Source organism: Chamaea fasciata, unplaced genomic scaffold (genome assembly GCF_029207755.1).
Source record: "Chamaea fasciata isolate MVZ Bird 193981 ecotype frontalis unplaced genomic scaffold, bChaFas1.0.hap1 SCAF_1, whole genome shotgun sequence".
Classification (NCBI taxonomy): domain Eukaryota; kingdom Metazoa; phylum Chordata; class Aves; order Passeriformes; family Sylviidae; genus Chamaea; species Chamaea fasciata.
This window is the reverse complement of record NW_027094086.1, coordinates 3,276,338-3,290,814: the sequence shown is the minus strand read 5'-3', so window position 1 is coordinate 3,290,814 and position 14,477 is coordinate 3,276,338. Positions and strand designations below refer to the sequence as shown.

Genomic DNA, 14,477 nt, shown 5'->3' with positions numbered 1-14,477 from the left:
AAACCACAATTAAAAAAGTTAACTTTCTACTGTAAGTAGCTAAAAAACCCAATAGGAAGCTCATCAAAAGGAGATTAAAAATAAAAATAAAAAATCTGACAGAGAGCAAAACCCTGCCTTTCACTGGAAAGCCTAAGACAGGCTGACAAAATATTTCTGGCAGGCCTAAACTTTCCCAGTTTCCCAGTTAGTGAATCCAACATTTCAGCAAGGGATTTGGTTCTCTGAGCTGCAGCATCGAGCGTAAAGCTTTGGCTGGGGATTATTTGTTGGTGGGGGTTGGATGAAGGACTTGTACTTAGCCTGGCAGGAGGAAGAACTCTCAGGAACAGGAGAGTCTTACAAAACCAAAGTGTGTCCTACATGGAACTTCAGGGACCTGAGAGCCCCTTCCAGTGCCCAAAGAGGCTCCAAGAGAGCTGGAGAGGGATCTTTTACAAGGGCAGAGAGGGACAGGACAAGAGGGAACGGCTTCAGACTGCCAGAGAGCAGGTTTTGATTGAATGTTAGGAAGAAATTCTTTACTGTGACGGTGTTGAGGCACTGAAACTTCTCTAGAAGGATTCAAGGCCAGGCTGGGTGGGGCTTTGAGCAGCCTGGTCTGGTGGAAGCTGGCCTTGATTATGGGGGGAGGTTGGAACGAGATGGTCTCAAAGGTGCCTTCAATTTAATTTTCATAGTGGAATTTGAGACGAAAAATACTGCAGTGCCCTGGAAGATGAAAATCTGCTTCCCTGGCTACTGAGCAGCTTTTCTCCACTGTGCCCATGTGCACCAAGATCTTACCAGGGAAAAAGGCATTACACGGACTCACAGCAGGATTTTCTGTTCCCATGGAAGTAAGCTCATTAACTTCCCGGGTGTTTAGACAAAAACAGCCCTCATGACCGTCCATTGTAAACAACACAAAAGAAAGAATGGCCACCTTTTTGACTTAGGAAAACGTTTCAAAGGGAAAGCATTCAGTGCTTATTCACAGCAATGCAGAGTAATCTTAAAGCCCTTTGTTTTGTATTGAAACAACTGAAACCAACAGTATCCGATTTGCACCATGTTTTACGGTGAAACTAAACTGGTTTTAGCAAAGAAAGTAATCAAATCATCAGAATGGCATAGATTGGAAGGGGCCTTTGAGATCATCTCACTCTAAGCCTCTGCCATGGGCAAGGATGTCACTCACTGAATCAGGTTTGCTCAAGGTCCTATCCGACCTGGCTTTGAACACTTCCAGGGATGGGGCAGCCACAACTTGTCTGGGCAACCTGTGCCAGTGCTTTGCCATCCTCCGAGTAAAGAATTTCTTCTGAACATCTCATTTAAACTTGCTCTCTGTCAGTTTAAAACCACCTACCCTTGTCCTGTCACTGTACAAAAAGTCTCTCTGCCTTCTTTTTATCAGGCCCCTTAAGGTACTGGAAGGTGCTCTGAGATTTTCCCGGAGCCTTCTCTTCTCCAGGCTGAGCAACCCCAGCTCTCTCTCTCATCCTGTCTGACACAGATATGAACAGGAAAACACACATACACACACAGATTCATGCACTTAGTACCTAATCCTGTTAGTACTTTGTGCTTCAGCTCCAAGAAAACGGAAGGGAAGGCTGGCTGTGTGTTAACCTCTTGCACTTTCGTTCCTCTTCATAGCTGGAGCAATCTTTACTCTTATCCCTGACTGTAATAATCTCTGTGAGTTTTTTCCACACTCCAAGTTCAGGATTTCTTTTAGTCTTGCTGATTACCCCGGATTCCTGAAGTGTGTGTGCATACGTGCCTCTGTGTGTGCATACATGTCTGTGTGTGCACTAGCAAAAAAATTAATTTTGAGTTCACCTAAAGAAAAAACCACCTGCAACAGAAAATTGAATTGAAACTGCCACACCAAAATGTCAGCAGGCTCTAAAATTCAGTATATCCACAACTTTAAAAAGTAAATTTTAAGGTGATGGCCTTTCCTCACCTAAATTTTTCAACAGTTGTATGAGACTCAAATGTTGCTTTATCCCTGTGAGAATGAAGGACAGAAATGGCTCTTTGGGTACTCCTGAATGCTGTCACATTGGTTCCTTTAATCCCACAAGAGTGAAGGAGAACAGTTTAGTGCTCCACAGAAAATTCCTTCTGGCTTTAGATTTACACAGTTATATGAGAATTCAAACCTAGATCTTGCTTTAAACCCCGAGTAAGGAAACTGGATTCCTGCCATAAACCAGGAGGGCATGACACGTGCAGGAGAGGTCACCATTTAATCTGTTTTGTAGTTGCTTCACTGTTCCAAAAGTGTAAATGACTGATGAGAGAGACATTAAACAGGCACAGTTTGTTGATAGCAAAGACAGGAAGGAGAGGGAGTGTACTCAAATTCTGGTCCTTTCATCAATAAATATTTAAGTATTCACTGAAAGTGGAAAAGATGTAAGGAAAAGAAATCAATTCCTCCCCATGTCTGAGCTGATGTGAGTTCCCTTTACCAAACTGAGCATCGTTCTGTCTCTGAGATAATTTTATTAGATTTAAGGTAAAGCTGCTCTTTAGTTTCTCTTCAGATCAAAATGAAGAATGCATTAGAGATGAAGAATGTTCCCTGGTGATCTGTTGGAGAACCTGAGCCATGCAAAATCTGCCTCTCTCTGGCAGATATCAAACCCAGATGTGCCATGGAGGGGGTGGCTCAGCCAGACACTGAGCAGAGGGCACGAGGAAACTCAGTTTTCCATATAAAACCTCGTTACAAACAACAAAATAATAAATATTTAATTCAAATCCAGCCTGGCAAATTGGCTCTCCAATTATCTCTGGAAAATTGGTGAGTTTAACTGCATGTCAAGCTACTGCGATATGCTTTGTTTATATTAAACAATAAACTAGACCAGCCCTTTTAGACCCAGGAAAAACAGATGTAAATTAATAAATGTCCAAATCAAGATTAGCATCTGCTACTGCCCAGAAAAACTGTTGATTAAAAACCACCAATAAGTAGTTCACAGTAAATACAGTGGAAAATTATCCAGAACCAAATAAGAATATCAGAAACTATTACTAGCAGTAGATGGCAGAGAAACATTAAAAAAAAAAAAAAAAGGCAAAACTGGAAAACTGGATATTAAAATATATTTTGTACTGATAAAATTAGCCTTAATGAACTATAAAATAAATAAGCCTTAATGAACTATAACAGCCACTTGCAATTATTTCTGTACTAATAAGCTTGGAGAATGTATTTGCCATATACTGGTCATTAACAAGATATTCTTTGAAATATGTAATTCAGTAAAAGAGAAGTTGCTACAATTTAAAGGGATTCCAGGAAATTTTTGTGCCTCTCACTCCACAGAAATATTTGAGTGTCAGAAGAGATTTTCTAGGCCAATGAATACCCAAATTTGTTCTACAAGCTGAAATGGAGGTTTTATAGCTCCTCTCTTGCATCGCATTTCTTCTCTATTGTCTTTTCAATACTGTGCTCTGGAAAAAAATGTAAATAAACATTGGTCATTGGGATCTGCCTTGTAAGAACTTTTAATAGAAGTCCTTAATTGCATGTTGTAAACATAATACAAATGGCAGTTGTAAAACTGAGAACAATTTTGTTCTAAATAATCAATAAGAATTCCTCTTCATAGAGCAAACCCTTATAAGGCATAGTACTATCCATCAAATAAAACCTCACCAATCCATGCAGAAATTGAAATAGAGAAAATTCTGTTTTGGGCTTAAGAAAGAACCTCTTGTTCATTGGATAGGATTCTATGAAAAAGCAGATGCCTTGAAAATATTCCATTGACAATACAGCTTGGTTTATTTTTTTTAATATCTGAAAAGCAGGCAGAAAATGAAAAGGGATCAAATGATTGCTGTTTAATGAGTTACTGCTCGTCAGCTGAGAGGCAGTAATGGCTGAGATGTTATTCTTGGCAAGTTTTGATGGCATGACATCAGGACTAATGCTTTTACTCCTCACTCTCAGCAGGCTGTGCATGGACAGCCAGGGCAGTTCAGCTAACAAGAGGAAATTCATCAACCTCAGTAATGTGCAAATTGAATGTCCACTCCACCTCGCTCCTTGTTTCAGTGACAAAGAGCTTCTCCCACCTCCTGGGATGGGGTGATGAGATCCATGTGAAGTGGTGGCTCTTTGTACCAGCCCCACAAATGCAATAATTTCTGGTGACCTACTTGTGAGAGGAATTAAATGGTTTATGGACTATGCAGCAACACTGCAATGGGAAAAAAAAATCCCATTTCAGTGTCAAAATGTGGCTGTTGAGGAATTAGGAATATGTCAAAGCTCAAGCGACTTCCGTACCAAACTCGAAAGTTAAAAAAGCCATTTCTCCAGCAGTTTTTTAGGAAACAAAGACTACTGGTTGCAGAAGTCAAAAGTCTCCTTTTCCAGAAACATCTTAAAAGCCTATTTTGAGAGCTGCAGAACATTCTGTAAATGAGTGATTGTTGTGAAGCAGATTCCAACTCCTTTTAAAACCTAATGAAGCCATAAGGAATATTTCAGAAAATTCACCAAGTAGGATGGAATTATAATTCTCTTTTTAAAGTTGGTTTGAGAATCTCACATCACAGAGATGATTACAATTAGGAGGTTACTATGTACATATTGAACAGACTACATATTATCAAAGTTATATTACCAAAATGTGGACATATCTAGTCCTTCTTGAGGAGGTGGAGAGCTAACAGAGACATGGTTACCACTACATAAGAAAGAATGCAGTGAAGTTGAAGTCTTAGAATTTTTATCTTATTTTTATAATGTTTATAACTTTGTATTTTTTATTTCCTAGGAAGAAAATGAGACCACGAAAACAGCTTTGAAGAAGTCCTGATTTCACTCTCAGTTTTGAAGGATAACTCCCACATCATTGTGGTTGCTTGGAAAGAGTCACGAGGCTGCAAAGGAGAATTTAACAACCTCCACCACATCATGGGCCATGTCCCAAGAAAAGGTTGACAACCAACAGGGCTTCAGAGGAAATGGCTGGGACAAAGCACAGCAACTCAGAGAGTACATTTAATCACTTGCAGTGATTTTCCTCTGACACTGAAATGCTTTCCAACCTGTTGAACATCCCTGAAACAGCACTTGAATTTTTGGCACTGAAGAAACAGAAAATCTTCCCAACTGCCTCACTCTGAGAGGCACAACACCAGACACACCGTCCCCTCCAACATCTTTCTTCATTAAAAGATAATCATGGGTGTATTGCCTTTTTAAGAGTCTGTCTGCTGAGACATGAGATTTTCCAGCTAAACTGACAAAATATTTATTCTTTACCAGACTTTTACCAACGAAAACCATCCTGTGCTGATTATCAGGTTTTCTTCCAGACATCACTGATCCAAAATTACTTTGCTTTGACACCACCACCAAGGATAACATTCAAGTAAACACTTTCAAGGAGCTTGGATACCAGTGAGAATCAGACCCTATCGTGTAGGAAATGGCTCTGATGAACTTTGTGCTGCCCTATTCCCAGGAAAACCTCCAAGAATCTGTGGTGGTTTGACCTTGGCTGGACACCAGGTGATCACCAAGCTGCTCTGTCATCCTCAGCAGGACTGCAGCAGTGGGGGTGGAGAAAATAAGATGGAACAAAAAAACATTGGGACAAAGTAAAGGCTGTTTAATGAGGCAAAACTGAAGGCTGCACATGGAAGCAAAGGAAAACAAGAGATTTATTCTCTCTACAGGCAATGTCCAGCCAGTTGAGATAATTGGAATGATGGTAAAACATACAGAATTTGTGGCATTTGTTGGGTCAATACAGAACTGGCCACCCCTGTTCCCCCGAACACCAAGCTCTGCACCCAGTGGCAGCACCCTCACCCATGTCCTCACCACTCCCAGGCCAAGAGAAATTGGTCTCCACAGAGGAGCCCACTGCTTGTGCTTTATAAAAAAGAACCACACACCTTCCCAAGCTGACTTCACTGCAAGTCCACTCACTCCACAGTCCACGGGCACCAGGAGGGATGAGGGACTTCCTTGTGCTTACCTTTGCTCTTGACCCTCACAACAGCACAAGCTCACTGCAGTTTTGGGGCTCAATGAGACAGATAATTCCAGCTGAAAACATCAGCTGATAGTGGTGCAGTGACGTGAGAGCAGTTTCTGACTCTGTGTTGCTCCTATAAAGAGTTTAATCCTCCTTTCTCCTGGGGCTACTGATTTATGCCTCAGAGAACCCTCCTGAGCCATTAATCACTGCAACTGCTCCCTGAGCTGAGCACCAACTGCTCCCTCAGATATCACTGCTCCTGAGGAACTGAGACTATCCATAGGGAAGAGGTCACTTGGCACTGAGTCATTCAAATATTCTAGATTTATAACAATCTTTTCCAAGTTGAAACTGAAATTTTAGCAATCTGAAGCCACACTTGGCCTGGTGTTGTCCACAATTCTAGCTGAAATATCAGCTTTTCACATGTTATTTCCTTAAACATCTGTGAATAGGACAGTAAGCGAAAGAAAAACCATTGGTCTGAATCAGTGCATTCATTTTTGTGCTGTTTCACAGTTCAAACTGAAGGTGCTGAAAATCACCCTCTTCTGCCAGGTCCTTAGAGGTGTGTCAGGATGGTTTAAGTTTAAAGGAGTTACAAAGCATAAATAATTAGTGTCTGAATTCAGAGAGCTTTGGGAAGTTCAGATCAGAGACTTGGCATCCATCTGAAGGGTCAGCATCGTGCATTCAGTGGGAGTATCTCATTTTCCTACTGATGGCAAAGAAACCCGAGATGGGATGAAGAAAGCTGCTGGCTGTTACAAAGTCCTACTGACTTTTGAATCAAATCAATGAACTCGAGTTAATTGAGCTGCAGAAACTGTCTGCACATCGGCTCTTAAGCAAAGGTAATGTGATACATCCTCCCTTCACTTTCTCACAGAGTTAATGACCTGGCATTATGTTATACTGATAAAGGTCAAGGACCATAAGACAGGCAACAATCATAATCTGAAATACATTAAAACACAGTAACCTGATTGTGTGATGTCCCATCAAAACACGAGTCTGTTTGAAGGTTTGTCTCCATAGTAAAAACTCAGAGAAATTCTTAGAAATGAATCTGCCTATTTCCTGGCACATCTGCCTTTCTTGCCTGGTTATTTTGAGGGATTTTTTTTCTTTTTTTTTTTCTTTTTTTTTTTTTTTTTTTTTTTTTGTACAAAGAAGACTCTTGTCTCTTAAAATTTCTTTTCCTACTAGCAATCATTTCTCTTTTCTGCACATTTGTGGCAGCACATTTTTACTGTGCTGTCAGGGAAATAATTTAGCAGAGAGAAGTGGAGATGTGGCCATTGGAATCAGGAAAGGCTTAAAGAATACAAATGTTAGCCTAATGTTAGCCTAATTTAAGAAATTGGGCCAAACCATAAACCCAGGCCCATTATATATTATTCAGTGAAAATTCAGGTCTCATTTTTTGACTCACTTAAATTTGAAGCAAAAAGTTACTGCAGAATCAGGATGTACCTCAGTCTTTTTGTCAGAGCAACAATTGAGCAGGGATGCGGGAATCCGAGCAATTAATTATAGGCTAAAAGACAAGAACTGAAATGACAAGAATTGACACCTGACTCTAAATGTAGGAACTTTTTCAAAGTAATAGGATACAGGGGAAAAAAAATATTACAGAGCTATTGATTCCTGATCGTGCTGCACAGCAAACACAGCAGCAATACCACAGCCAGGGCAGAGGGGTGAATTATTTTAGGATTTCAATGACAGCTGCCAAGAATATTATGACCCTTAAGGAGCTTGAAAGATTGAAACAAGGTTTAAAACTCAGCCACTCACATATTAAGAAACATATAGATGTGTGGGGAAAACAGAGACACCAAAAAAAGCCCTGTGATAACAGTTTAAAAAGCAAAAGCAGTACCATGAAACAAAACTCTCTTTCCTTTGCCTTTATTTACAAAGTTCCTAAGGTTAAATTATTTCTCTGTTCAACACTGGGTAGGAACTGCTGTGCTTTAGTAACCTGACATGGCCTGGGAGAGATGCACCAGGCAAATGTCAGAATTTCTGCTGTGTGTGTCAGAAGAGGGTGCCCAGACTTGTTTCCTGCTTGGAAGGAACAACAGATCTACAAATGCCAAGTGCCACAAAGGCTCTTGTCAATCTTTCCCTCTCTGCCACCCCGACCCTCACGACCCTGACACGCAGGGGGCTGTGACTGAATTTGTTGGCAGCAAGAGGAACAGCACACAGGGACAGTGTAGTGCACGAGGTACTAAAATAATCCAGCCAACTCAAAAAGCATAAGGTCTGAAAGAAAAACAAACACCGAGGATGGGGTGTGTAAAACCGGCTGTCTGAACCTCGTCCTCATTGATCAGGTTACATAAAACACTTTAACCACATTAGAAACCCATAAATGAATTATGCAAGGAAAGGCATAACTGTGAGGGAGGAGAAAAATTGTCCAAACTAAAACAATATTTTCTACTTTTCTATGATAATTCAATTTAAATCCAAAACAAGACAGTTGCATATTCGGGAAACACATACTTGCAGCCTGATTATAACTTTTTTACATGGACTACAGCCCAATTAAGGAGACACTGTCCAAGATGTTAAGTGAGATATTAGAAAGAAAATCTTTATTGTGAGGATGGTGAGGCCCTGGCACACGTTGCTCAGAGAAGTTGTGGCTGCTCCATCCCTGGAAATTTCAAGGCCAAGTTAGATGGGGCTTGGAGCAACCTGGGCTAGTGGATGGTGTCCCTGCCCATGGCAGGGGGTTTGGAATTGGATGATATTTGAGGCGCCATCTAAATACAGACCATTCTATGAATCTAAGGATTTTATGTCTGTACATTCAAGATTACATGGAGACTGTAATCACAGTGCAACTCCTTGCTCAGGATAGTGAATATTTTAGAAATTGATGGTTCAAAATCCAAATGGTCAAATGATCAAAAAATGAATGAATCAATGTCCATTAAAGATTTAATAACTTGTCTCCTGTATCAGGAAGGCTTTGAACTTCAAGCTGCTGAATGCTGGGAAAATCTGAGGAGTCACAACCCACAAGATTTAAGGGATCTATTTGGCAAAGTCTGTGTGCTCATTCCAGTAACCTTTGGCTGACAAAAATGTGTTTTGGTAATGGTGAAGGCACCCTCTGCTGCAATGACTTCTTCCAAGAACAGGGCTCAGTCAATTTATCATTCATTCCCTCTTTTTTTCAGCTAATGGGATTGAGATGACAAAGTTGTCATTGGAAACCATAATTTCCAGCTGTCACATACATGCAGCATCCTTCTCAAAGTTTGCCACCTCTATTTTCCTGTAAAGAAAGCTTAAAACTTGGTATTCCAACAGTCTTGATTGTCACTTGGGATAAGTGTGCACTCATGCAAATGAGTCAAAAGAAGGGCACAGAAGGTCTGTCTAGCTGAAATATTGACACTAGCCAAAGCTGTTGTCAACAAAAAAGCTTCTTTCTGACTGCTCCTGCAATATTGTCCTTTAAAATGGTCACTGATGTTGATGGAACAGCAAAAAAGAGCAGCTGCAGTGTTACTCCAAGATGTGCACAGTGTGACCCAAAAGTTCCTGGGCTATTTTCCTAAGGTGTCAGCAAACAAATGTACAGACACAAGTCCTCAGGAGTTTCTCAGCATTCGCTGTGGATGCTTTTCTCTCTCTCTCTGCCAGACAAAACTGCCCCAAGGGAGCAGTGACACACTTATGGCAGGGCCCTCGACAGGCTAAAGTCAGGGCTGGGAGCTCTCCTGAACAGCTGCTCTCTCCCTCTGCACGCACTGAGCCAGCAGCCAATGGTGGCACAACTGCTTGGGAAACTCACAGGGAAAGCTCGTTTTTACTCTGCAAGGTTCATCAGGCGATCTTCTCTACGGAAGGAACGGGCTTGTCTGTCCAAGACATGTCTGATTTGTGGTGTGGGGAAAAAATTCTGCTTTTGAGAAGAACTGTTGATTTAGTATTGTTACTGCAAAAGCAGAAACATCAACCAATTAAAACAAACAAACAAACTTTATATGCTAATGATCAAAACAACAAATACTGATCATATTATTAATTAATCAATCGTAGATATTAATGGCATAATTTCTTTAATTCACTGAATAGTGACCTTCATATTTCTTATCAACAATCATGAAAACTAAAGAAGTCTAACTTTAATATCCTGCGGGATTTAAACTGCTGGAATGGTGTGGCTGGGGGTTTTCTTTTGGCTGCCTACTAATCCAGGATGGAACAAACATTTTGAGGAGAAGTTGAGTGGCAGTTCTTCCCAGTCATTACAAAACTTGTGATTTTATTCAGTGATATGTCTTGTGCCAACCAGAGTATTAGTAATTAGTTCCCTCACTTGCTTTCCTCCCTTTATTTTGTCTGAAGTCATGCAGAGCTGTTACACATTAAACCCCACCTGTTCCCTATCTCCTTAAAGTGTGTAAAAGAGCTTTATATGGACATGTTTCTTGAGGTAGTCTTTATATCCACTGATATTTAAAAAAACATGGATTTTTTTAAAAAATGTTTGCATTAAAATTCAGAACAGGATTTCATCTATCACTATGAGCACAGAAGCCCTGAAAACATCCTGCTTTAGAAATCCTCAAAGCATAAATATGAAATCTGCTGCACACTACTAGGGCTAACCCAGATTAAGAAACATTTATAAAGATCAGAAACCATCATTATTCCAGTATAACTCAATGCAGGTCCTGCCTCCAGTTCTACTGCTGCAGAGTAACTCTTGTTTTAGAAGCTCAATAATTAGTTTCACAACTGATGATGAAAAGTAGAGCATGATATTTTTCCTGGGGCTTTCATTAGTATCTCTAGGTTCACTTCCCTCAAGAAATGGATCTCATAACAGGAGATTAATTTTAGTTTTCCAATGGAGCTTTGTTGTAAGAATATTTTGTTCTCTGACTTTCTCCACTAAAGGGATTTTGATTAAAATGTGTCTAGATGTAGTTAACTGATGGTAAGATTCGTAATTTCCAGTAGATAGGAATATTTAACTATACCAAAAGAAAGTGTGTTATATTACAGATTATTCTGATGGAACATATTTCCAAACTAATGGATAGTAAAAGCAGAGCAGTGCGATTAAAACTATTGCAGTTGCTCTAGATTTAAATTAGCAGGACAGATCCCTGTTTGCACCCATAAGCAGTGTCTCTTCTATAAAAATGGGAAAAAATATATAGAAAAGATAGACAGATAGATAGATAGATATGCTGTAAGAAGCTTGATGCTCAGTCAATTAAAAGTCCATTTCACTAATATCATCCTTGCTTCAGGGCTCCCCAAACACCTAAGTAAAGATTCAAGTGTAGCAAAATATTTGTATCCATTTCTCCTAGCAATGATGTAGGGGTTGTGATCATCCTCATCCAAACCAGTGAGATGGTTCTTGACATCCTTAAACAATTTTTTTTTCTTTTTTTCTGATTTGTACAATTCCTTCTTGTACCCAAATTTTGACGGCCACAATGTCATGGCAGAAGTGCCAAAGCTTAAGAAGTGTGAAGAATCATCTTTTTATGATGGTTTTGAACCAACCCCTTTTAGTTCCCAGTGGAAAGAAGGCACTTTAGAAGCCTCATCCTCATGTGGAAGGGAGAGCATTTCAAGTAACACTGAACCCTTGTTAAACAAAGGAATTAACAAAATCTCTCAATCCTTTGTGCTTTCCCAAGGGTAGTTTCACAGGAGATTTGCTGTCTGCAGGAAAAGTCCCATTGCTGCTTTTGGGTTCTGACTCTACCAGATGGGACCTCTGCCCTGGCAGCAGCCACACAGGCCCCCTTTTGGGGGGTAGGAAATCTGTAAATCTGATATTGTCTCCTTGAAAAATGGCCTGGTGACCTTCTAAAGAAGGACACACCCAGACGTGCTTTCATCAGAAACAGAATATCACAAGTAACTGATGAGACATTCTCCCAGGGCAGTGAGGGAAAAGAAAGGAAAATAAATTTTAAAAAAAAGTTGTGTCTTATACTTTACATTTAAAGCACATTTTGTTTTACAAAGCAAACATGCTATAGGTGAAACTTCACTAATAGGATGAAGTTGCTTTGATATCTCCCCTGTATTCCTAAAATTACAGCCCAATCCTCCTACTAGAGACCAATATGCCTTCTAGGTGAAGTTCTAGAGCAAAGGTCACCAAAAATCCATTTTTATTTTTCATCCCTACTGAAACCTCAAGTTGTTTGTCTTCCTGCACCTCAGGAGGGTCTCTGGAACATCTCAGAAGATAAAAGCTTGGGAACACCTCTGGTCTGTTGGATTGCCCCTGGCTGTGCTTCAGCCTGGAGTCTTTAAAACTGCTTCTGGATCCCTAACTCCTAATCCTAATAATTTGGATCCATTAGCTAGCATTGCTATGAGATTCATGTAAAATCAAACATGACACAAACAGCAGAGGAAAGGGTCATAAGTTGTTTTGTTGGAATATCACCTTGGCTTAGTTTTAAGGATCCATTAAGAATATTTATAATACCCTTTAAAAGAAAATATCTTAGTGTGCCAGACCTGACTCTGACTCTGAAGATATTTTTTTTTTTCTTACTGTGATCAGCTTCCTAAACTGTCTTTCAGGCACCTTACAGAGTATGAGGAAAGACTTGGCTAAAGGGTTTTACCTGTGCAAACCTCAGCCAGGTCAGCGCTTGACAGAGACCGCAATGATTATGACAATGAGCAGCAGGACGGCCAAGGCGATGGAGAGAAGGCAGCACTTCATCTTCCTGGCTCGTAGCTGAGAGGAGAAAGATAAAGAAATTAATTCATGGAGATTAAATCCACAAAGAAATGTTATTTTTCTGTTGAAAGAATGGTTTGGAACAAGCTGAAGCAATGCAAAGAATTTCTCTACTTTTTTGGACTGATTTATCCTTCTGGATAATCTAGATTCCTCCTCCTGGATACAATCCCCTTTTCCTATACAACTGTCTTCCTGCTTAAATCACTGTGTCACACTAAATTTCCAGGCTCTGCTTGGAGGACTGGACTTGGGTAAGGCCACTCAGTTTGGTTTTGGTCTGGGGATGCTGGAGCTTCATCTGGCTGCCAGGAGAAAACTGTCCCCCGTAAGAGAAAGTTTATTCTCCACTCTGCTGTGCGATGGAATTGAGACAAGCACTGACATGGGCTGTTCACAGGGCAGGCAAATGTGCTTCCAGTGTTAACCACCCTGATCTCATTCACTTTCAGATACGATAAAAGAGATTCTATGGAGTTTTAATTTTCATGTCTGTTTCTACTTCAATCCATCAGTCTTCCTAGTGACCTCTGTGGATGTGATGTCTTTTCTTCTTATTTAGAATCCCTGCACATAATTCAATCCCTTTCTCTTTTTTGGATGGATTAGAAGTAGGGTGTTCCCATAATCCTGCAGTGTAAGTAGCCCTGTTATCCATACACACACAAAAAAGGGACTTCAGTGAAATCCTTAACTTGGACATTTTACTTGAGACCAGATCAACCAGTCCTTCAGCCATCAGAGTTGATAACATCATCTTGATGTGACAAACCAGTTGCTTTATTCCAGAACCCTTAACCTTCCTTACAATTGAGGCAACACCCTCAGTGGAGAGATGATGTCAATATTACTTCTGTTATCCACCTTGCCTTGCCTTGCCTTGCCTCTGCAATCAGGTCTCCCAGTCTCCCTTGGATCCTTCTCTAACTGCTTTACATCCCTCTGCACTGCATTTTCTACAGAGCCATTGTTCCCCAGCTGTTCTTTGGATGTTTTGGTCTCTTACATTGCAAAGACCAGGAGACTCATCTCTTCCATTCATTCATTCCAGCCCTTCATTCCCTCTTACTTCCTGAACAAGCTGGAGAACCACTTCCAGCAGAGAACAGTGATGCATGGCCTGTCCTCTCTTCCAGAATCAACCACCAATCAAACTGGTGGATTTCCAGATTATTATTTTTTCACCTTAAAATGCTGTACTGTCCTGCCTCCCTAGCAGATAATCAGTGAATCATCATGGCTCTCAGCTTTTCAATCACTCAAACGGAGAGGTTTTCTTTGATTTGGAAGAGGAAAAAAAAAAAAAAAAAAAGGTGTTTTAAATAAATCATTCCATGTGCATTTGTGAAGAGGGATCTTCTTGTCAGGCATGCTAGGAGGGAGTGTGTGAGGGGACACTATTCCTCTTCCCAAAATCCCTACTTTGGAGCCCAGATTTGTTCATGCTTTTCCACCAGTTGACTGTGACTCTGTGGGGGAGAATATGAGTGAGCAAAGGCTCACAGAAATTATTGTGAGGGTGGTGAGGCCCTGGCACAGGCTGCTCAGAGGAGCTGTGGCTGCCCCATCCCTGGAAGTGTTTCAGACCAGGTTGGATGGGGCTTGGAGCAACCTGGCATAGTGGAAGGTGTCCCTGCCCATGTCAGGGGGTGGAATGAGATGATCATTAAAGTCTCTTCCAACCTAAAACATTCTATGATTCTCTGATTGTC

At 40.6% G+C, this 14,477-nt stretch overlaps 1 protein-coding gene across 7 annotated transcripts in view; it reads right to left on the bottom strand.

Annotated features, from left to right (window-relative positions):
- Positions 1-14,477, bottom strand: part of TSNARE1 (t-SNARE domain containing 1) — a 458,033-nt gene that overhangs the window by 48,104 nt on the left and 395,452 nt on the right. For all 7 annotated transcript variants that reach the window (XM_066175258.1, XM_066175253.1, XM_066175288.1 and 4 more), the window contains one exon: positions 12,647-12,762. In XM_066175258.1, the coding sequence (XP_066031355.1) occupies positions 12,667-12,762 (96 nt within the window). In that variant the 3' untranslated portion in view covers positions 12,647-12,666. The remainder of the gene's footprint in view (positions 1-12,646; positions 12,763-14,477) is intronic.